Here is a 21,954-nt window from a genome sequence, read left to right as displayed (position 1 = left end):
GAGCTGCATATGAGCAGGAACTGCAGACTTTTCGTACGACTATCACTTCTTATGATGACCTGCGATAGGATCGTACCTTCTGTTGTAGTTGAGATTGGGCGAAGAACAATCAAAAGCTCAATGTGTGACCCTCTGGTGCTTATATTTACATGTGCAATGACAGCCGTGCTGCATATAGTATCTCCCTCTGTAAAAATACATTCTTTGTTCTGATTATGGTTAACAATTGTATCAGGTTGCTCTGCGTCCACCATGTGGTCATGCGCTCTCCGTTTGTGGTACTCAAGCAAGACGGAGTAGGGTAAGACAGTATGGACGTTCTACATATGCCCCTGCAGCTTGAGATCTTGTACACCGCAGGGCCGGCTTATAGCCCATGATAACCATTGGCTCTACGGATAGAGGGTACGCTCCTAGCTTTCAGTACAAGGAGGTCGTGGGATAGACTAATGCATGCTATGTTGCCGCCACACCGTTGTCCAGGCAGAGGGTGCTCGTAATCACAACTTATAGTCGCGGGTTTCGTATTGTTTTGCCTCATCTGGAAACAAGAATCTATCTCGACAACATGTCTTTACATAGTGGAGGGAATACTTCTTAGCCCTCAAGAAAGGCATGACACCTATCATTAGCTGCTTGGTTAGTATGATATATTTCCATCAAGAAATCCACTTTATCAAGCAATGATTAGTGCCTCTAGCGCTAACCGAAGGCAATATAGGATTCTCGAATCTCAACCCCAGTACTGTATTACTATGCAGCGCGAGGGACCTCTGGCGAAAATGTAATAAGGAATTGGTAGAGGAGGTTACTGCCAGATGTTTACTATTTTCTCACCACGGACCTACTAGGTAACCTGATAAGCAGACCGGTTCTAGAACCCGACCAATGCAGCCTGACTATCCTACCACGTCCACGACAGCGATAGGCGCCGCCCATCTGGGGCTGGATTTAGGTGCAGCTGGCATTCGTTGGTGAGGGGCTTTCCGGGGATATGAGCTACTAGTGCGTCATGATAACAATAACTAGACGCTCTATGATTAGCTGCACAGGGTCCCTACAAGACCTGGCTTGCCTGCGATTTTTTCCATCTTATCATCCCCGCACGACGCAATCTAGTCCGGTAAATGTCAGGAGGACTGGCACACCGTCTGGCCTGAAGCGTTTTCGCTCGTTTGCACTTTTTCTTGGCTGCGTAAGCAATTTCAATGTCTGACAGGCGATGGCGCAGTTCATTGATTCATTAGAAGCATCTTACTTGCAATTTACCCATTGAATCCAATCTGATGAGACAGAGCTGGCGAAGTTCTTTCTCTTTAATCGGTCAATGTCTCCTACTACTCTCATTGCAAGAATGCTATCCTAGAGTGGGACCTCGATCAAATTGGTGATAAGTGCACAAAGCGCCGATCGTGAGGTCACTTGTGTAGTACAAGCTCCTTTTCCCGGTAAAGAAACAGAGCTGTGAAGTGGTTTGAACCTGAGCCCTACTACGGAGTAGTAAGCTGAGCCAGTGATGGACCAGGAATACACTAACTTTGTATGGACTGTCCGTTTTACACCGGGAAGGGATTGCGGGATGGATGGATGATCTTCCTCGGTGAGCACACCCATTATTGTTTACTCCACCTCCATGTCAGATTGGCAGGCTGGGAACTTATTGATCACTTACATACTCTTTTGAGCAGAGGATACTAGATACCTATGTGCTAAGGAACAGTGCTTGGACTGACACTGATAGTATAGGTAGAAGTACAGTCAAGCTTAGGCAATTCCGGAGCCTTCTACTTCATGAACTGAGTTATGGTAGGTACACTGCGCATGGTTGAATCCGTCTTGGTTGGCGAGAAATATTACCTACCTTCAAGGTTACCTTAGTACGGAGTACTAGGTACGGATAGGTATTATTGCACTGAGTGCCCCGGCCCAGCCAGCCTCCCTTCCGCCCAATTAGAACTCGGCGGCCTAGTTACTCCGGTTCCTGGCTGTTCAATTCCTTGATTAGGATTAGTGTATTATTGCCAGTCTCACCGCCAAGGTATGAAATGGTTGATGAGTGGCAGTGGCACTGAACAGAACTCACTCGATAACCACGGACTCTGGCAGGCAGAAAGTCAGTTAGTAGACAATTCATATCACGCCTCCTCTCTCCCATTCCCTTTCTTTACCGTACCTACACATCCACACCCACATCTCACTCTCACCCTCCCCCCTCCACCCCCCCTTCCTCCGACAGTCTCCAGGTTTGGCTTATCTACGGGGCCTTCCGTGGTCGATCACTATTCTTGTTAGCCTCTTCTCTTAATTACTAAATTACCTGTCCCTTCTTGCGACCCATCTTGGGCACGACTGTCTCCCAAACCTTTTCACCTCGCTAACTCCGACCGTCGCTCTGATTTTCCTCCCCTTTCCCGCGGCCGCGCCTCCGCCTCCGCTCTCCCCCCCCCCTACTACAACAATTGCCTTTAATCGCTCAAGCCGTCTCTCACTTCACAGAGTCATACGCTTCCTCCTTCCTCTGGTTGGCCAGAACCTTCAAGTCCTACAGCAAGTCTTTTAGTCGCCCAGCCTGGTCTCATTTACGGATGCATTCGTGATACCGCTCGTTCGTCGACAATAACTGAGTGCGCCCGCCTACTGCGGCTCCAGTTTAGCCCCAGTCACTCCTTGACAATTCTACGCTCTTGGTTCCATTCAGAGTTGGACTAGGGCGTCAAGGCAAGGCTTAGCCTGGAAGCAGCCTGCGAGGCTTGTTAAGGAGGATCATCGGCGTTTCCCTCCTGGTCACCTGCGGGCTATTGTGAGGATCGAAGGATGGGATCGGCAGAGGCTGTCTCTTCACCTGCTTTCCCTTTTCTGGAACCTGTCGTAGTCGACGACGAAATGGGTAATCCCTATCAAGACACAGATATGGACTTCTTGGATTCTGCAAGGTTACAGGTTTCGTCCGAAGGCGCGGGCAGGGATTTCGATGACCTCTTCTCTCACGCTCCTTCCACCCGCCAGAGCCGCGACTCGGAGCCAACATGCTTGTCGCCATCTGAACTATCGCTGAAAAACTCCTATCAAGAACAAGATGCAATGCGACAATTCAACGTGGTCTCCGCCGAGTCCCCCGCCGAGTCTCCGGATGGCTCAACACCAAGTTCGTCTTCTGAGTCACCACGCAATCATCTTCGGAACCCGTCCGTAACGTCTTCTGCATCGGCAGTACATAGCGAAAACACTATAATGCCCTTTGGCTACGCAACGGAGGATTGGATGAACCCGGATCTCGCGTCGGTCAAGGAGGAATCGCTTTTTGGACTGGATCTTTCTCTTCCGAATATGGATGGCCCGTTTCATGCGGACGCAGACCTTGAATCAAGTAATAAGGCCATGGATGCAGCATTTGATTTTGAGAGTGCCGCCAGTAGCCCCAGTCCTCTGAAAGCCGAGACGACGCCGCAGCCGAAATATACGAGGAAACCCAAGTCTCAATTGCGAAGTACGTCGGGCGCTTCAGCTAGGCAATCTGCGTCTCCGGTAGGTCTTCATCCTATGTTCTGCGATTGTAACGAACTGACGCCCTGATGTGCAGATTCCTGGCACGGCCTTCTTTCCTCGAAGTACCAAGGAAGCATCTCCCTTCTCAGTCTCCCGAAGTATCAGTCAGGGAAAGTCTACGTTGGGCCCATGGGGCGGTCATTCTCCGTCATCGATCTTGGAGGAAAGCTTTGGTGGTATCAACATGAATGGCTCTCCCATGAACTCGAATCTGAGTTTTGGACCAAACAGCTTTCCTTTTGGCATCAACTTCGCGCCGTCCCCTTCTCCAAGCTTCATGAAACCGGAGCCAACACAGCGTCACTTCCTGACTGTCCACCCCACATCGCTCAAGTCGCGCGTGGAGACACAGATTCCCATCAGACTGACGCTTTTCCCGTTGCCGACCGGCGTGAAGAAAGTACGACTGCCTAGTCACACAATCTCAAAACCCAAATTCTTGGCGCCGTCGACCATCGAACGTTCTCCGGAGATTGTGGAGCTTTATACAAGCCTTGTCTGTACTAGCGCAATGCAAGAGCAGGACAAGCTCAAGAAAGCTTTCGCGAGAGCAAGAGGCGAATCTCGATACCGGTCCTCTAGCTCCAGCCCACGTGCTGCCGATGACACTCAGGACGAGGACAAACCATTAGATGGAGGAGAAGTCAAGATCTGTCCTGGTTGTATACAGCGTGAACGAAAACGGGCGTTCCGGAAGAAGCAAAGGAAGCCAGAGGAAGACGAACTTTTCCAGAAGGACGAGGAGAAGCGAGTCATCGTATTTAACACCAACGAGATTAAGGACTGGACCGAGCCCTCGAAAAACGCCATACCTGGCTACGGGGATGGTCAAACCCTGAACATTCCGGCTGGGGCTATGCAGGTCGAACTGCCGATGCGAATAGCATGTTATTGCAGGCATCAGAATGAGAAGCTTGGGTTTCAGTACGACCGCCTTTTCATATTTATCATTGATTTGTTCTTGGGAACTCGGGCTGACGTTTTCGATTTAGGGTAATTTTCACTGTTAAAGATCACAAAGACAATGTCATCGCTCAGGCGATCACAAACTCAATCATGATCACGGACGACCACAAAACCCATGCTCCTCCAGCTCCGCCAGCTCCTGGTCCCTCACCCTCTTTGCCGGATGGAACCCAATTGCCAGGCGTTGGGGTCTTTCCCTCGAGCCCTAGTGTTGAGACAGGCAAAGCGCCAGCTTCTACACAGCAGTCGAATCAAACGGCTTCAGCGACCGACTTGCAGGGACTCCAGCAACGTTTCAATTCGCAGTATCAGTTGCCTTCTGGCTCGTTTTCCCTTCATCAGTCGTCAGCCAACGGCACAACTTCAAATTCGCAAACACCGCGCAGTCTCTCGAGGCAGACCTCGCCGAATGACTTTCAGGGCCCAATGAGCAAGAGACGCAAGCATAGTAACTCGGGAAGACTTCCCTCAGAGCTTACCATGACCAAGTTAGAGAATACGCAGCCATCAGCTAACACTTCCAACTCCACGGCGCCCAGTACCGAACCACAGTTCTCAGGGGCCCGCGGAGTTGCGTCACCAGTGGAAAGGCCTTTTGTGACCTCGTCCGCCATGTCCAGCCAATTCCCCAATAGCCCTCCAACGCCGAACAGTGGGGACAACAATCCCTTCCTGAGTGTACACCCACAAAGCTTGGACAGTTTTATTCAGCAGCAGCTAATGTCTGCACCAAACTCCGCTCAGCCCAGTCGTCCCGGTACTCCAGGCGGCTCTAGGAACAACTTTCACGACCAGTCTTTCAATTTGTCCCTTGGTCCAAACACGTCTGCTCCCATGTGGCCACCGCTCAGTAATGCCGGAAACCGGCTGCCCTCAGTCATCCACAAGGTCGTTCCCGCCGAGGGTTCCATCACTGGAGGCACTGAAGTTACTCTGCTGGGAAGCGGCTTCTACCCTGGCATGGAAGTTGTATTCGGTGACACCCTTGCCACTACCACCACATTCTGGGGCGACAAGTGTCTTAATTGCTTGACCCCTCCTGCACTGCAGCCTGGAATGGTGCCAGTGGTGTTCAAGCACGAACATCCCACATTTGGTCAAATTCAGACGCCTCAACCTCTGATGCCGAAGCAGCAGCAATTTTTCCGTTATGTGGATGACCGTGAGCTGCAGATGTACCGACTAGCTCTCGGAATCCTGGGACAGAAGCTCGGCAGTCAAGCAGATGCGTTCCAAACGGCCCAGCAGATCATGGGTAGTGATATGAAGAGTGTTTTCAATGTTCCCCAGGATTTCCAAGGAAACTCGAGTGGACATCAGCGACAAGTGCCTGGGTATGAATCGCAGGGTAAATTGAGCGATCTTGATTCGAAGATGTTGACTTATCTCGAATTTGTCGACCTCGACGATAGCCCTCGTCCACCCAGGTACAACTCTCGCTCGGCGACAGGCCAGACGCTGCTCCATTTTGCGTCGTCCCTGGGACTCACGAGATTTGTTGCTGGACTCCTTGCACGAGGTGCCAACCCCGATGTGCAAGACAATTCGGGAAATACCCCGATGCATCTGGCAGCTTTGAGCGGCCATGCACACATTGTCCAGCGGCTGCGCCTTGCGGGGGCCGAGACCACTGCTCGCAGCATACGGGGATATACACCCGCAGATTTGGCGACTACATTACCCGCGCATCAAGCTGCCCTCATTCCTGCCCGCCACCGCTCACGTAGCGTTGGCTCACTGTCATCTTCGCGCCGCAGACACAGTTCTGCGTCCTTGCACTCACTTTGGGAATCCTCCTCAGCATCAGGCTCCTTTGGTCATGCTGTAGATGACTCTGACGACGAGGATGATGAAGAGGATGAGATTGAGTTCACCATGTCGCGGCGGTCCAGTCTGCATCATGATCGACCAGGGCCAGTCCCTGCGCCCGAACAGCCACCTCAAGCGGAAGATACGAGGCCATTCTCTCCCCCAGCTGCTCTACTTGCTTGGCGCAATCAACTCCAGACCCAAATCAACCAGTTCCAGCAAAGTGTGGCCAACGCCTTTCCCAACCTACCTGCTCTGCCGCCGATGCCTGCCTTACCTGACTATCAGGCCATGCGTCGTATCACCAATCTAGTCCCGCACAGGCCAAGTACTTCACGCTCGTCTAAGGATGGCTGGTGGGATATGCTTACCGGCAACTCGGCTCCCGACAATTCAGCACCAACCACGGCGGAGCTACCCTCTTATGAGGAGCTTTACCCACAGCAAGAGAACCAGGTCGGAGAGGATGAAGCGGCACGTCTAAAGAAGGCCAGCATGTTACAAGCGGCTACAGAGGCAGCCCTTGACCAGCATTTCGAGGCTCAGGCTAGCACCTCAGAGGCTGTTCTGACAAAAGCGGACAGCGAAGAGCTCAAAGACATTCGGATTGGTCGCAACGTGATCTCCCGCGAACAGCAGAAACATCTCCGAGAGCAGCAGGCACGGAGGATGAAGGGTCTTGGAAATGATCGCAACCTTTACTTCATCTGGGTAAGTCTCAACCTTGCATTTCTCTCTTTTTTTTTTTCATCGCTAATTGTCTTCAGATCCCTCTCCTGCTTCTGGTGATCGGTGCCTGGGTCCGTAGCTATGTCCCGGGAATTTGGGAAGGAATCTACAGCGGCTACGAATTTCTCAGAGCTCGCTATGCGCAGCACGTTCTTGAAGTCGGTTCTTGAACGATTTCACACCACCATCCTTCTTACTAACATCTTTTTGACTTGTTTCTTACCCTTCATTTGAGCTGAGGCGTTACTTCCACTGGACTGGTGCTATAACGGGCATTTGTCAATCCTTGTTTACTCGCGTGTGTGATGTTTTTCTATAATGACTGGATATGATGGGTCTATTTCTATTCCACCTGGTTGTTCCTGATGCCTTGTTCATCATATTCACATATTCACAAGCCTTGTCGTTTTACATGGGCCCTGTACAGAGACATTAGTTTTTTTGGGCGATTTTTACTCATTCATTTATAGATGTAATGGAATACAATGATGCATAACAATTATCTGAAGATGATATAGACGTATGTATAAATGTGAAGGACTTGGGGCCCTGGAATGCCAAGAGATGCCGGCTGGAGAACCAAAAGGCGGTCTTGCGGCCAACATCCGCCCCCATCATCATCATCACCATCACACTTCCTGTCCGATCATTGCATCCAATTCCTCTTTCCTTCCTCCGCACCCCGTTTGAGAAGGAAGATTGAAAAATCTTCAACTCCTTAGCTGCCCAGGCGGTATGCTATTTACAAGCCGCTTACCTTCGTCCGAATAGTGCTACAGACACCATGGACCCATCACCGCAGGGGGGCTCGAGCAGTGTCACCGGTAAATAAGCCCCGTTTCCCGCTCGAAGTACTTGTGCTACACGCTGCTCACTTCTCACCTCGCTGTTGCCAGTCGAGTATACCGATCCCTCCGGGCTCTTCCCCGACGTCCAGTCTGTTCTCGCAGAAAAGCTCCCGCTCAAGAATCTCCACTGGAAATCACCAACTCGCCCCGTTCGATCCATCGAGTCCCTCCGGATCGGATTCGTTCCCGCCCAGCATGAAGCGGACGAGCAAAAGACCTCCACCGATACGACCGGCACCGCAGTGACACATCGCCGGCACCAAATCCCTGGCCTGCGACAAACGCCCTACCTGAAGATCTTCCTTCTCCGATGCGACGACAACGACACCTACAAAGCTACGGCGCGGAGGGCGTTGCGGGATTGGATCAAGTCTCACGCCTCCACCTCACTATCCAACACCACCACAACCAGCCAAGAGAAGCACGATGCCTTCGATTGGCTCATCCTACACGTCGTGCAGGATGGGGAGAGCGCCGAGAAAGTCGCCCCAGCCTCGAAATGGGGACGCACCACTACCACGGTCTTGGAGAAGGTCCGGGCGGACTTCAATGGCGCATCCAAGTCCGCCGTGGATCGTGTGGCGCAGATCCGTCTGCCTAGGCCAGGAAGCGTCGTCAAGCCGCCGGAGCTGGCCGACCAGGTCGAGGATTTCGTGGAGAAGATGAAGAACGCGATTCTGTCGGCGTTTGACCTCCGCGTGGCACAGTATGAGGAGGATATCAAGGAGAAGGACTCGCAGCGCAGCTTGCCCGGATGGAACTTCTGCACTTTCTTCATACTGAAAGAGGGACTCGCGAGGGGCTTCGAGAATGTCGGGTTGTTTGACGACGCCCTGCTGGGGTACGATGAACTCGCCGTTGGCTTGGATACCGCAATCCATGAGCAATTGGAGGGCACCGGGGAACAGCATGGCAGTGCTTTCCTTACCCACAGCAAGGACTGGCAGGAGACGGCAAAACAGGCACTGGAGTCGGCGGGTGACGCTGTGCCAAAGGATGAAGATCCGGCTGAGCCAGAACCAGTACCCAACCTTGAGCCCGGGGACTTTCCTATCGACTCGAACAAGAAGCCCTATCGGGAGATGATTTTGGCCAGCAACATCTCGATCTTTGACTTCCGCACATATGTTTTCTCCCGGCAGGTCACTTTGCTTCTCCGGGCAGCCAGGGCGCCATCTTTGGCCGGTCTCGAAGCGCATGGGAACAAGAAGCAGGTGAAGAAAGCCACGAAGGCTGAGAACTTGATGCTGCTTTCTCAAGTCTGTGACAGGGCAAATGAGTTTATCAGTCTCGCGGCACGAACACTGAGGTCTGATCTTCACACGGGCTTGGCTGAAGTGGGTCACAGTGCCGCAAAGCAAGAGGTGATCGACAATATGGTGTCGTCGTGGGTTTATGCTGCTGCTTCTCAGATTCTCTCTCAGACCTTCACGCCAGCTTTGACCCTTCCGGAGACTACCTGCCACGTCGCGAACAGGGAATCAGGGGCTTCTAATTCCGCTGAAGCCACAGGGGAACTCCCTAAACGTACTAGCTCGCTCATGAACTCTTCTGCCGCTCGTTCTTCTCGCCCTGGAACATCGGAGGTCATGTCATCCGAGAGCCTCTCGGTTTATGCTCGACCGGGCTTGGAGGTCCCGAAACCTACCCCCAAAACCGGTTCCGAGCAGTTGGCTTCCGGGAGGGGAGATTTATACCTCATGGCTCGACGAGCTTTGGAAGGAGTATCTGGCAGATACGGTTGGAAGGAGAAGTGGGATGAAGATCGTTTACTATTCGATGATGAGAACAATGCAGAAAACGACATGGCGGAGGTCAGCCTGGATGATGAATCGCCGGAATCCACGAAAGACGCGCCGGAGCCAAGATATCTGTGCGGCATCGCTCTTCCGGGACTGAAAATCGCGCTTCGCTCAAGGAGAGCTTTTCGAATGCATTTCGAGGACCTGACAGATCAGATGTATCGGCACCATATTGCTGCTAACCGCACCAACTCAGCCCACGCCGCACTCGCCGATATGGCCCTCTTACGGTATCGGCTAAGTGACTATGGCGCGGCTGCTTCATACTTCCACCAGTTGACTCCGTTCTATGGCAACAAGCATTGGGCCGTTTTGGAGGGCGTCATGCTGGAAATGTACGCACGTTGCCTGAAAGAGCTGGAACGTAGCGAGGAATATGTGCGCACGATTCTTCGCCTTCTCGCCAAGTTTGCCGCTTGGACAGAGTCGAACCTGTCAAGCCGTCAGAAGACACTAGATGCCTCGCACATCTTCGCTGAGAATGCTTTGGTCTCTGAATATGTTGATGAGCTTTTCAAGGCCTCCGGGGCCTTGAACAAAGAAGTGTTTGCACCAATGACCGATTTCTTTGGTGACCTCAAAGTCCAGCCGACCATTATCCATTATGGAGACAGGGATGGGTTTCAATTACAGCTTGCCTTGAGGTTTCTGCTCGGCAAGCGGATTGATGTCAATTCGCTCAAGTTGCGGCTAGTCAGCGCCCTTGGACCTCAGAGCAATGAGCACTGGTTAGAGATGCCGACAGGGATGACCATCAAGTCATCCTCGACGAAGGTGCTTGTAGATTCAGAGGTGAGTATAATTTAATCATGTCCCGCTCTTAATCTAGGATGCTGACCATTGAAAGGTTTCGCTTCAAGGGAAATACTTTGTGGACCGCATCGAGATACGTGTGAGGAACCTCATCTTTACATTAGCGGGTGGAAGAAATGCAACCCTGCCTATTGGGTTTAGAGAAGCAATAGAGGCAGAAGAGGAAGACAGCCGCCCATACATTTATTGCTTTCCACCACCGGACGGCCTGCAGGCAAGGATCGTTTCCCCGCATCTCGTCAACCTGCAAGAAATGCGGACGCTGGAGCTGGAACTCAACAGCGGATGGAACGATATCAAAACAGGCACCCTGCGTGTTAGGCCAGCCACTGCTGGTCTGCGACTGAGAATCGCAGAGGCGGAGTTGGTCGAAGGCGAGATTGAAATCAAAGCCAACAGCGATTCAGGCACCATTGAGTTCAACGAACTGAAGCCGAAATCATTTGTTCGACTCCGGATCCCTTATACGGTGGAGGAGCATCATCCGATCTTGTCTGCAAGGGCAGAGGTGACCTATGAAACGGGCAGTGGGTCGTTTTCGTACTCTTCCATTCACAAAATCAATTCAGGTTTGCCAATCAGCGTCAACGTGCAGGATATTTTCAAGAACGACGTGCTGTTTTCCCGGTTTACAATCAGCCCGGCCTTGATGATCCCTCTTCGAATCTTGAGATGCAACATCCCTAGTTCGAATGCCTACGAGGTGCAATCAAGCATTGGTGACTCTGTGGCGCTAGATGTATTTCCCAAGCAGCCCGCCTCCTTGATATACAAAATCCGGCGGAAGCAGGACAATGTCTCCTCCCCTGGTTCCAGACGCTCACTCCGGCTGAGTGTGGATTTCACGTGCGTGGATGATGAGTGCATGGATGCCGTGGAAAAGGCATTCCACTCTAGCATCATGGCTAGTGAATTCCACCCATACAGCACGTTACTTACGGCCCATATTGTTGATGCGTTCCGCACCCAATTGTCAACCTCCGACATGGAGATCGTTGGCCTGGTGCGAGAGGTGGAAACGTTGGGGTATGCGAATGCTCGATGGGAAGGATTACTGGGCGCGCTGAAGGAGCCACTGGACGGACTGAAAACGTGGCTCAAGGATTGGCACAAGGTGAGAAGTAGCCAGCGCATTAGCCGTGCTTCCCTCGCACTCAAGTATACTGACAAACGCACAGAACCACCCGGTGATTCGTCTCCCAGCATCGCCCACTGTGCCTAATAGACACATTGTCATTCCGGTTGACATTCCTGAAATCCCAGTTGTCCATACAGCCGAGCTTCGCCTCACCAATCTGACGGGCCAACATCGACACGCCGCAGTTGGGCAAATGATCGCCGCCGAACTCACTATCCATCACACTCGGCGCTGGTGCTCAGCTGAACAACGTGAACAGGCCAGTGGGTCGCTCGAATTTACATATGAGCTTCATGCCAATCCCGACTCGTGGTTGATTGGCGGTCGACGTCGCGGAAACTTTACCGCCGAAGAGGGGGAGACTAAGACATTTGCGATCATGCTCCTACCCCAGAAGGCTGGCCACCTTCTTCTTCCCGGGCTAGAGATTAGAAGCTTTATACCACCACCGCCCTCGTCGTCGGGAGCCCCGCCGCCACCGATTACCCCTAAGCTGCAGCCCTCGACTGGAGGGGCGGCGGCAGCAGCAGCAGCAGCAGATCCCGGGCCAGCCACGAGCGGGCAGCTACAACGACGACCCATTCCTTGTGAGGTAGATTACCGTAACCACGGGGAGACGGTGTTGGTGCTACCGGATCTGCGGACGACGACGGTGAGCCTTTCCCTATCGGGCGGCAGCCATGGCGGAGCATGGTTGGTTGATTCCGAGCGACTCCATCAATCTGCAAAGTGTACGAGTGCATAGACTTCAACAACAACTTGCAGATGATTTTTAGAAGGGGGGTTCCTGGCCTTATGATTCGTTTGTACAGACATATATAGATAGATACCTACATACATACATATATCCAAGGACATGATCGCCGCCTTCAGCTTAGAATACTCAGTAGACATTATCGTTGGTATGTCAAGAGCAGCAGCATGCATTAGTAGTTACTCGGCGGGGTTGAACCCCAAGTTTCAAAAATTTCACGTCCAGCAAAACAGGTATCCTCCAAATTACAGCCGGGAACACAAAAAAAACCACGACCACGCCAATGTTCAAACTAAAAAAATACAGTTTAGCACCCCCGAGAGCGCCGCCGCCGCCGCCGCGCGCCCCTCTTTCCCCATCAAATCAGCACCACGCAATCGAATGACAAGCGGCCGCCCATTCGTCGTAAGTGATTTGTTTTTCAAGGTTGGCATTCTTTCCCTTCCCGATCCAACCACCTCCCGGGAAGTCAGCCCCACCAGCCTGGCCGGGGAGGGATGGATCTCAACAAAATCGATGGTGTGCCCCAACAGAAGTCTTTGACATGCAGGGATTTTTCTTTTTCTTTTTTTTTTTCAACTTACTCGAGCACGGCTACTCATGACTAGTGGTTTGTTCGGTATAGAGGAGTTCCGGACTCAGGTCATTTCGGCTTCATTTAATTTACTCTGTAGGAGTTTCTGGATTGGATCAAATTGATCTGATGATCTTGGGATGCGTAGGTAGTTTACATATACTCATACCGTAGTAGTGAAATTGTTGGGAGGTGATATTATCGGCAGTCAGCCCATCGTTCGCAGCATGTTGAACACAGCACCGTAGACAAAGCTCAGTCAGCTCTTATCACATGTGCTGCTCTTCTTGGTACTCCTGCCTGTAAAGCGTTGTGTACTGTCCTCGGTACACTGTGTGCAGAAGGGACGAAGCCGTTCGCATCGACGGTGGCAAGACGCAGAGAGGACTCGGGACCTCCAGGCTCGAGGAGCGGCAGTCTTCTCCTCGGCTGGGGCCAATCAGCATTCTGGTAGATCAGGCTCCTCGCTGACAGTGGTGGAAGCCAAATGGAAGCGCGAGGTGATCCACTTTTGAGCTGACTGGTCCGTAGTTCTTCAGAATCTTTGCACAGTGTCTTTTGCTGGCCCGGTCGGCGATGTTTGTTTCAATTGCATCACATGCTCAAAGTATGAGTATGGGTATGAGTATGAGTATGAGTAGTGAGCACCCTTTGCACGGAGAAGAATGCGAGGTGGATTACATGGTAGTTGGGGTTTTGCTATCCGATCAAGAAAGAGTCGAGACTGAGCCGGGTCGATCTGAGCTGAGCATGAGTCGTGCTGAGATGAGATTGGCAGAGACTGAAGGATGATCATGGCCATGGTGAAGCTGACCACTGCTACTAAGGTAGGCATTGCAAATCACCCCTCCAGGGAAAAGTCGGGATGGGTTTTCCGAGTGGCATGTGAAATGGGGTTGGTTCCCTTGTTGGGGCCAGGCCTGAGCAGTTTGATAAGCCTACAACCGCATCATCTCCGGTTGATTATTTCTCCACTCCCTCCCTTCTCCCTTTCTTCAGGTGTCTGTTTCAAGATGACAACTTCACAAACAAAAGCTCGGATCATGGAAGACGAATCAAACTGATGGCAATGCCACTCAAGAGAGATATGGCCTTTCAGCTAGTGGTGGCGGGTGCTTTGCTTTTTTTTTTTTTTTTTTTTTTCTCTCTTTGCTGAAGTTGAACAAAACCAAAACAAAAAAGACAAAAAAAGATGGCGCCAAGATTGTTGAGAAGCCAAAGTTCTGCGGGAGGATGTTCATTGGACCCAGTGGGGCGGTGAAGAGTCCACTCCCCTCCCCGGTTCTCGGTCCCTGGTAACGCAACGAACCATCAGTCGTACTTTTGCAACTTGTAATCTTGCAGATGCCGGCCGGCCACATGGAAAATTCCCTCGATCAGTGGTGAACAACCCCCCCCCCCCCAACCCCATCTCAGTTGCATCTCCCTCCACATCACACGGCGGCTGTATGGGGCGTTTGCGGTGAAGGAAACACCTGCAGAGGCGAGAATGGAGAACACCCCCCAAAAAGAACAGCTTCAGCCACCGCCAGTCGTACGACCATTAGTCAGACTTTTCTCGCTCTAACTACTCAGCCTTATCGGACCCGAGGTGGCGAGAGCTCTCTCTCTCCTCCATATCAACCACCTCGGCGTATAGTACTCCGTACAGTAAGTAGCACTGGGCTCGTGGCTGTGGTCATCAGAGACAGAGAGTCAAAGATCAGATCAGACCTGTGAGGCGCGGCGCGCTCATCACAGTAGGCCATGCATCTCCATGCATCTAAGCATGCACCCTTGAACCTAGATTCAGCCGGCACAGCCAGAATGATAGGCTCAGCTCCAACCTCGGCATTCGTGCACAAACAAGATTGTAAAGATCGACTTTCAGCAAATCCTTGTGAGTGAGCAGCAGTCCAATGTGCCGTCTCGGACGATAATACTAAGTGATGGGGCCAAGATGAAAGTGCACGGAGCAATTTAAGGCAAATTTGGCGATCGAGCTGAGAGCGGGATTGCAAAATACCAGCGGTGGTAACGGGCAAGATGGACTCCCAACCAATCTAGCCAATCCCGATTGTCCCAACTGATGCAAAAATTTCGAGCGGGAGATCCCCCGTACCACCGTGTTACAAGGGCCAGGGGGCGGCGATTGTTCTGTTCGGTTCGGTTCTGGATGCTGGCAAAAAAGAAGTCAGATAAAAAGATTGTTGTCTCTTGCCTCCCTTTCCTTACCTTCCTTTTGCAAATTACCTTTTCTTTTTGCCTTCTTCCCTTCGCTTTCCCCGATTGTTTTTTTCTTTCTTTCTTTCTTTTTTTTTCTTCCCTTCCACGCTCCCTGGTTCGCCGCGCTCCCCTCCTCCCTCCCCCGGGTTCTGTGTTAAACACCTTATTATCACGCCTTATTCTTCCTCCTCTTTCTCACCTTCTTCCTTCTATCGTTCTTCTTTCCCTTCTCACACTCCTCTTCTCCTCATTCCATCCCCCTTCCCCCCTAAGTCGACAAAAGGCTTTCCTGAGGTGGTCAGTCAGGCTCCTCTCACTGTCCCCTGCCTTGTTGTCAATTCCCCCGACCTGGTCGCTTTTCATTGTGTGGGAACCCCTTCCGTCCATTGCATCTCGGCTCTCATATCCTCCGAGCACTGCTTTGATCAATTGGTGAGTGAGAGATATGAATTTCTTGGTGGCCTGTTCTCGGGAATGTGATAAAGTCACAAAGGTCACCACGCATCGGATCGCTGGCTTTGCTAACCTCCTGTTGAAGCCCTAGTCTTCCCCTCGTATAGAGCTCGCAGATTCACCACCGGACAGCAAAGTCAGAATGTCCTCCACGGCTCTCCCCAAGCGCGTTGCGCTGCACCGCAACCCCACCACCGACTCCTCGGTGGCCAGCTCCATCGCCCCTTCCCCGATGGACAGCCCTCGCCAGTCTCCTTCGACCACCTCCCTGTCCTCGCTGGCCTCCGAGGCGGAGGCTCGCAGCAAGATGCTGGACACCTATGGCAATGAATTCAAGATCCCTGATTTCACCATCAAGCAGCTCCGTGATGCCATCCCCGCCCACTGCTATGAGCGCAAGGCCTTGACCAGTCTGTCCTATGTCGCCCGCGACTTGTTCTGCCTGGCCACCGTCTTCTATGTCTTCCACAACTATGTGACCCCGGAGAACATCCCCTCCACGCCCATCCGTACCGCATTGTGGGCCCTCTACACCGTCGTGCAGGGTCTGCTCGGAACCGGTGTCTGGGTCCTGGCTCACGAGTGTGGACACCAGGCTTTCTCCCCGTCTAAGGTTCTGAACGACACCGTTGGTTGGGTCTTGCACTCTGCTCTCCTGGTGCCCTACTTCTCCTGGAAGATCTCCCACGGAAAGCACCACAAGGCTACTGGCAACCTTGCCCGCGACATGGTCTTCGTCCCCAAGACCCGCTCGGAGTTTGCTACTCGCGTCGGCCGGGCCGTCCACGAACTGAATGAGCTGATGGAGGAGACCCCCATCCTGACTGCTCTCAACCTGGTTCTCCAGCAGCTGTTCGGATGGCCCATGTACCTCCTCACCAACGTCACCGGCCACAACAACCACGAGCGCCAGCCCGAGGGTCGCGGCAAGGGCAAGAAGAACGGCTACTTCGGTGGTGTCAACCACTTCAACCCTTCCAGCCCTCTGTACGAGGCCAAGGACGCCAAGCTCATTTTCCTGAGTGACCTCGGTCTTGCCATCACCGGAACCGTTCTGTACCTGGTTGGCTCCAAGTTTGGATGGATGAACCTTCTGGTTTGGTACGGCATTCCCTACCTCTGGGTGAACCACTGGCTCGGTAGGTTTTCACTTCCCTGTTTTTCTTGGTTAGATGACCGCTAACCTCAACCGCTAGTTGCCATCACCTACCTCCAGCACACTGATCCCACTCTCCCCCACTACCACCCTGATGTCTGGAACTTCGTCCGTGGTGCTGGCGCCACCATCGACCGTGACTTCGGCTTCGTTGGCCGTCACATCTTCCACGGCATCATCGAGACCCACGTTCTCCACCACTATGTCAGCACAATCCCCTTCTATAACGCTGATGAGGCTAGCGAGGCCATCCAGAAGGTCATGGGCACCCACTACCGTACCCAGGCCCACACCGGATGGACTGGTTTCTTCAAGGCCCTCTGGACCAGCTCCCGTATCTGCCAGTGGGTTGAGCCCACCGAGGGCGCTGAGGGCGAGAGTGCCGGTGTCATGTTCTACCGTAACACCAACGGTATCGGTGTCCCCCCCGCCAAGGTTGCCCAATAGATCTGTTCTCGGTCGATACATAGAACGCGCGTCGGTTTTTTCCCTCGACTCTCCTGATTAAAGGGGTTGTGTCATTTCTGTCTTGTTCAAATTTTTTTCCGTGGTGCTCTCGCAGGATCGAATTGGCCACGACATGATCAGCACTCGTCATAGAGCATCTGCTGCGAGTTGATCGATCGGCATTCGAGCGCTGAAGGCGTATATGGAGTGGAAGTGGGAGCAAGCGGGGTCGGGTTAATTGTGATTGTTGGATTGTTGTAAAGAAAACACAAAAGCAAAACACCCATTCTTTCTCAACTGGCCGTTTATCAATATCTTGGGATCCATTTTCCTACTTTTTATTACCTTCCAGATGTCCTCATCACTCATCATCTCGTGTATGACTTCTGAGCTCAATAGACTAATGTCTGCATCGTTCAATGTTTAGCATATTCATCCGCCGTGTTAACGCTTCGTCCGTCATGAACCGCTCCGAGCTCCAGGTCGCACAATGGTGTCCGTCGTTGTATATGACATGGAAATGATCAAACCAGCATTTTCCGAGCAAAAGTTCCGTTACTCAGTAGGTGAAGTAGTAGAGTGGAGACCTGATCAAGTTTATCGACATGACATGGATGACATGGCCTGGCATTCTAGACCGGCACAGCCCTGCAGATTTCTGATTTAGAGTCCTCAGCGGGGCAAAAGAATAGTAGACCAAAGTCTGGGTCGCGGGGGTTCCGCAAGAAAGAAAGCTGAGGGGTGGATGAAGGGAGGGGGGAGGGGGAGGTATAAGGGTCTTATTGGGACGAAATCCTTTATTCCTTTAAAAATAAAAATAAAAATAAAAATAAACGTTTCCCCCGTCCGCGGGCTTCCGCCCGTGCCGGATACTTTGGAGAGGGGTGCGGCGCTAGTCCGAAATAAGCGTGGGCATGAGGCATGAGTACTGAAGGTGTATAAGTGTGCACAGCATATACAGTACTACAGTGCCTGGATTTAAGAAGTCTAGGTCTGCTTCTTGGTTGGAGTTGGGGTTGGGGTTGGGGTTTATTGTTGTGTACCATAGTTGTGGTTGTTTATATGAGGGGATAATCAACGAGTATGTGGATACTCAATAGGTATAGGGTGTAGCGCATTGGATCATGCGTCTGTAATCTTTGAATATGTGAGGTTCAGTATGAACAGGAGGTATCTATATACTGTGATGCTGCCGCCTGGGTCCGATGTTGCACTTGTTATGAAGAACATCCCCGGATCCCCCCCTTCCAGATCTCGAACTCGACTTCTTCTTGGGTGGATGGTTGTTGGAGCTGCGGGAATGATTGGTCTTCTTCGGTCGGGTGATGGGTGCTGCCTCCTCCTCCTCCTCTTCCTCCTTCTCCTGCTTCTTTTCGACCTCCGGTCCATGGAGCGAAAACTACCTTGAAGGTTCGGCGGATGGTTTGCGGAGTTGTGCGTTGCGTTGAGGGGAGGGGGAGGAGGTGGTGGTGGTGGTGGTGGGTTGTTGAAGGATTCGTGGTGGCTGGGAATGGAGCAGTTGGGGCTTGAGGGCTTGTTGGGGCGGGTGATGGGGATTCTGGTTGCTGCGTGTCTGGTGGGGGGTTGGTTTTTTGGGGAGAGGAGGATGGAGTAGGATTGGGGATTGTGGTTGCTGGTTGCTCATCAGTAGCAGCAGCAGCAGTAGCAGCACCGCTGAACTTCACTGCTGCATCATCTGATGGCTCGAGTTCTTCGGGGTCAGAATCGGAATTGGCGATTTCTGCCTTCTGTTCTTCTTCCTGGCTTGTGCTTGTTGCTCCTGCTGAGGTTGTGGTGGTGGTGGTGGTGGTGATATCCAACAAAGCTCCCTCGTGCTCACCCTTTATGTTGGTGGGCCCAATAATCTGATCAGGGGCTTTGATTGCCTGCGAGGCATCGCGATGAGGAAACTCCTCATCATCGTAGGCGCCCTCAAAACCAAAGATTCCTAACGAGCGAGTCTCCTTCTTCAAGGCGATTCGACATGCGATTTGCGTCGACCACACCAGCCCCAGCGTTGGAGTTTTGGAGGTCGACCTCCACAACCCCGGGCCATGGCTCGGAAACAGAGACTGGGGGATGTCGCCCCATCCTGTGAAGAAGCGTTGCTGGTGCACGAGACTCAGGATCTCGTTGCGGACAGGGTTCCCGATGAGGTACGAGCCGTCGAACTGTTGCTGCTGCTGCTGAGGATCGTCGTCTGCGAGTGGGAATGGTGAGGAGGAGAATGGAGGCTGAGAGGACGGTGCGAGCATAATGTTGCCGTGGTGGTGATTTATGGGAGTGAGGTCTACGTTGCTGGTTTCGGCAGCTCGGGAATTGCGGGGAAGGGGTGATAATGCTCCACCACCTGCACCGGGTTCGGCTCGTGGTATTCGTTGTTGCTGCGGCTGTTGAGTAGAGGGTACGGATGAGTATGCGGTGGCACCACCAGGACGAAAGAGGTTCGATGGTGTGTCGCTGTCGATGCGATCCGAGACTTGATTGGCGACGACGATGGCTATGTCTTCGGCGACGGCGAGGTTGCGCAGCAATTGGCCCAATCTGGCGAGTTCGCCGGACCGGGTGGAGAGACCTGATAGGTTGTGGGAGGAGTGCTCCGCTCTGTAGTTGGAGGTGATGGAGTCGATAACCACCAGTCCAACGTTGTAGCGCTTGATCGCGACGGGGAGCTGGTAGTTGAGGATGTGATCTTGGCTCTCAAGGTCCATCGCGTTGATGGAAAGGACCCTTTCGAGGGAGGGGGCTTGGTCTTTGCTAATCTCAGAGAGGTAGGGGTGGCATGCAATGAGCTGAGAAAGTCGCGGTGTCGATAGCGGAGCTTCGGTCGAGATGTAGATCGCATTCTTCGCCAGGCCCCGAGGCGCAGGCAGCTGGACGGCCAGAAGGAGAGTGAGGAGGAACTGCGTCTTGCCGCTTCCACTACAATCCGCGTTAGTCCGTTCATGCCTTCTGAATGCGCATATAGAGTAGTGTGACAAGCCAACACACGCACCTCTCACCCGTCACTTCGGTCACGTAGCGAGTCGGTATCCCTCCATCGAGCAGTGCGTCTAACGTGGGGTCGAGCGTGCTGATCGCACTCCATTGCGACAGATCTAGCGTGCTGGCTGGGCCTGGAGCGACAGGGAGATCCTCACTGAGGCTGGAGCCTGGCTCTTCCGTGTCGGGGCCTCTGATCTCTTCGAATCCGACATCGTGATGAAGCGCTCGGATGATCTGAGTGGACAATCGGCGGACGTCGGCTGCAGGGACGTGGGCGCGTTTGGCGATCTCGAGGATGTCGAGGGTGATCAGATCGACGGTGGTGATATGATTCCGCTCCAGAGGAGGGAGAATATGGGAGTACCGTTTGGTTGGGAAGTCCGGGAGGACTGACAAAAGATCCATAAGCGTGAGAAACTCGGATGAAGCAGAAGTCGAGGCTGCCCGCCATCAACGGTTCCGCGGTGGCGACGCGGAGAAGACGCGGCCGCACGTGCTGCGCCATCACTAATTGGTCCTCCCTATTGGGATCATCACATCTAGATCTATGACGTTGATTATGAAGCGCGACCTCATCAACTAGATCGATTTCTGCTATTCTCGCTCGGTTTTCTAGACTTGCTATATGTCGTCACGATCATTCTCTACTCCTCGTTTCTATTTTCCGTCCAGCCTCTGAGCAGGAATGGGCACAGTAAAGCCGCAATTGACACTTTGGATTGATCAAGTCGAGGCCACCATCATACTGAACAGTCCGAGGTGGTCAATGACTGTGCTGTGCTCTCAACCCACGATTTGAAGCTATGTGGGAAATCTTTAGAGGAATCGTGGTGAGCTTCCAACATTCGGCGCAATATCAGTACAGGAAACTCTGCCAGCAGTTCTCAGAACTCAATGGTGTTTTTTGCGATCTTCAAAAGATCGTATATATCTCACCGAACAGAAGAAAATTTGCGCTGTCGATTCTTTATTTCTTTGACAGTGAAAGGGGATAGCTTGCCACTTGGAAACCGGCCTTTCCCTTCAAGTGAGGCTCACGACCAATGTACCCGTTTCAGCAGACTGTGGTATCTTACCCTAGAGAAAAAAGCCTCTAAGTTACCAAAAGCCTCATGACTAAGATCTCCGTGTCTCTGGGCTTGTGCTTGGCCCTCTTCAAGCCTCCTCCTTCAAGACGACTTTATGCAGACATGGACCCGATAATCCTATTCTCCCGGTACAGATGCTTTCCGGAAAAGCAACGGCTTGCGGCATCGACGCCGAGTGGGAGACGATTCGCTGGCCGTGAAACATGGAACGAAAAATCCCCCGATGAGCAGATTGGTGCCACCTTGGAACGCATAGCTTGCTGTCCTCGTATCCCAGTACGGGACGGACAGCAGTCCAGGACGGCTGAAACTAGGATCATCGGAAAGCCCATTCAGTCACCCAGTCCCAGCGGCATTCTTGATCGCAGGATTGGACATGATGCATCATCCATATCCCGGGTCGAGGATTATCGTTCGATGGTGCAGGGATCTTCGAGGATAGACGGATGAGTGTCGATAGTCATGTATCGCAAGTCGAACGCATCATGTTGTAGAAGGTGGATTATCGCACGGACGGCTTGTGCGAGGGAGCGTTTAACTCCTCTCGGGATCGGGAAGTGTTCCCGGTAAGTCTAAAGCTCCCTCTTCTTGAAGGTTGGAGCAAAGAAGACCAACCCGGAGAATATTGGTCTGGGGATATT

General features: G+C 52.5%; 5 protein-coding genes across 5 annotated transcripts; 4 read left to right on the top strand and 1 right to left on the bottom strand.

Moving 5' to 3' along the window:
* Window positions 1-2,563: 2,563 nt before the first annotated feature.
* BO72DRAFT_226660 (putative membrane-tethered transcription factor (SPT23)) lies at window positions 2,564-7,363 on the top strand. Its single transcript, XM_040939817.1, has 4 exons — window positions 2,564-3,525; window positions 3,581-4,470; window positions 4,539-7,032; window positions 7,089-7,363. Exons 1-4 carry the CDS (start codon window positions 2,815-2,817, stop codon window positions 7,218-7,220), a joined length of 4,227 nt encoding a protein of 1,408 aa, XP_040797860.1. The 5' UTR covers window positions 2,564-2,814; the 3' UTR covers window positions 7,221-7,363.
* Window positions 7,364-7,680: 317 nt separating this feature from the next.
* BO72DRAFT_451388 (putative TMEM1 family protein) lies at window positions 7,681-12,504 on the top strand. The gene is made up of 4 exons (XM_040945474.1): window positions 7,681-7,874; window positions 7,947-10,492; window positions 10,548-11,627; window positions 11,692-12,504. Exons 1-4 carry the CDS (start codon window positions 7,835-7,837, stop codon window positions 12,394-12,396), a joined length of 4,371 nt encoding a protein of 1,456 aa, XP_040797859.1. The 5' UTR covers window positions 7,681-7,834; the 3' UTR covers window positions 12,397-12,504.
* Window positions 12,505-13,019: 515 nt separating this feature from the next.
* BO72DRAFT_451386 (uncharacterized protein) lies at window positions 13,020-14,124 on the bottom strand. The gene has a single exon (XM_040945473.1). The coding sequence runs from the start codon at window positions 13,779-13,781 to the stop codon at window positions 13,515-13,517; it is 267 nt and encodes an 88-aa protein (XP_040797858.1). The 5' UTR covers window positions 13,782-14,124; the 3' UTR covers window positions 13,020-13,514.
* Window positions 14,125-14,873: 749 nt separating this feature from the next.
* On the top strand, window positions 14,874-15,688 carry BO72DRAFT_226522 (uncharacterized protein). The gene has a single exon (XM_040939815.1). The coding sequence runs from the start codon at window positions 15,048-15,050 to the stop codon at window positions 15,618-15,620; it is 573 nt and encodes a 190-aa protein (XP_040797857.1). The 5' UTR covers window positions 14,874-15,047; the 3' UTR covers window positions 15,621-15,688.
* Window positions 15,689-17,530, top strand: BO72DRAFT_226534 (oleate delta-12 desaturase odeA). The gene is made up of 2 exons (XM_040939816.1): window positions 15,689-16,776; window positions 16,834-17,530. The coding sequence occupies exons 1-2, from the start codon at window positions 15,780-15,782 to the stop codon at window positions 17,238-17,240; spliced, it is 1,404 nt and encodes a 467-aa protein (XP_040797856.1). The 5' UTR covers window positions 15,689-15,779; the 3' UTR covers window positions 17,241-17,530.
* Window positions 17,531-21,954: the final 4,424 nt, after the last annotated feature.

Source organism: Aspergillus fijiensis, assembly GCF_003184825.1.
Source record: "Aspergillus fijiensis CBS 313.89 unplaced genomic scaffold BO72scaffold_55, whole genome shotgun sequence".
Taxonomy (NCBI): Eukaryota; Fungi; Ascomycota; class Eurotiomycetes; order Eurotiales; family Aspergillaceae; genus Aspergillus; species Aspergillus fijiensis.
Note: the sequence above shows the minus strand (reverse complement) of the source record. Positions and strands in the feature narration are given on the sequence as shown.

Bases quoted from the DNA above. Each gene is read 5' to 3' on its own strand.
- BO72DRAFT_226660 (XM_040939817.1), top strand. From the start codon at position 2,815: ATGGGATCGGCAGAGGCTGTCTCTTCACCTGCTTTCCCTTTTCTGGAA. The intron at 3,526-3,580 runs GTAGGTCTTCAT...CCTGATGTGCAG, and splicing joins CTAGGCAATCTGCGTCTCCG to ATTCCTGGCACGGCCTTCTT. The intron at 7,033-7,088 runs GTAAGTCTCAAC...AATTGTCTTCAG, and splicing joins GCAACCTTTACTTCATCTGG to ATCCCTCTCCTGCTTCTGGT.
- BO72DRAFT_451388 (XM_040945474.1), top strand. From the start codon at position 7,835: ATGGACCCATCACCGCAGGGGGGCTCGAGCAGTGTCACCG. The intron at 7,875-7,946 runs GTAAATAAGCCC...CGCTGTTGCCAG, and splicing joins GGGCTCGAGCAGTGTCACCG to TCGAGTATACCGATCCCTCC. The intron at 10,493-10,547 runs GTGAGTATAATT...GACCATTGAAAG, and splicing joins AGGTGCTTGTAGATTCAGAG to GTTTCGCTTCAAGGGAAATA.
- BO72DRAFT_451386 (XM_040945473.1), bottom strand. From the start codon at position 13,781: ATGGCCATGATCATCCTTCAGTCTCTGCCAATCTCATCTCAGCACGAC.
- BO72DRAFT_226522 (XM_040939815.1), top strand. From the start codon at position 15,048: ATGCAAAAATTTCGAGCGGGAGATCCCCCGTACCACCGTGTTACAAGG.
- BO72DRAFT_226534 (XM_040939816.1), top strand. From the start codon at position 15,780: ATGTCCTCCACGGCTCTCCCCAAGCGCGTTGCGCTGCACCGCAACCCC. The intron at 16,777-16,833 runs GTAGGTTTTCAC...CTCAACCGCTAG, and splicing joins CTGGGTGAACCACTGGCTCG to TTGCCATCACCTACCTCCAG.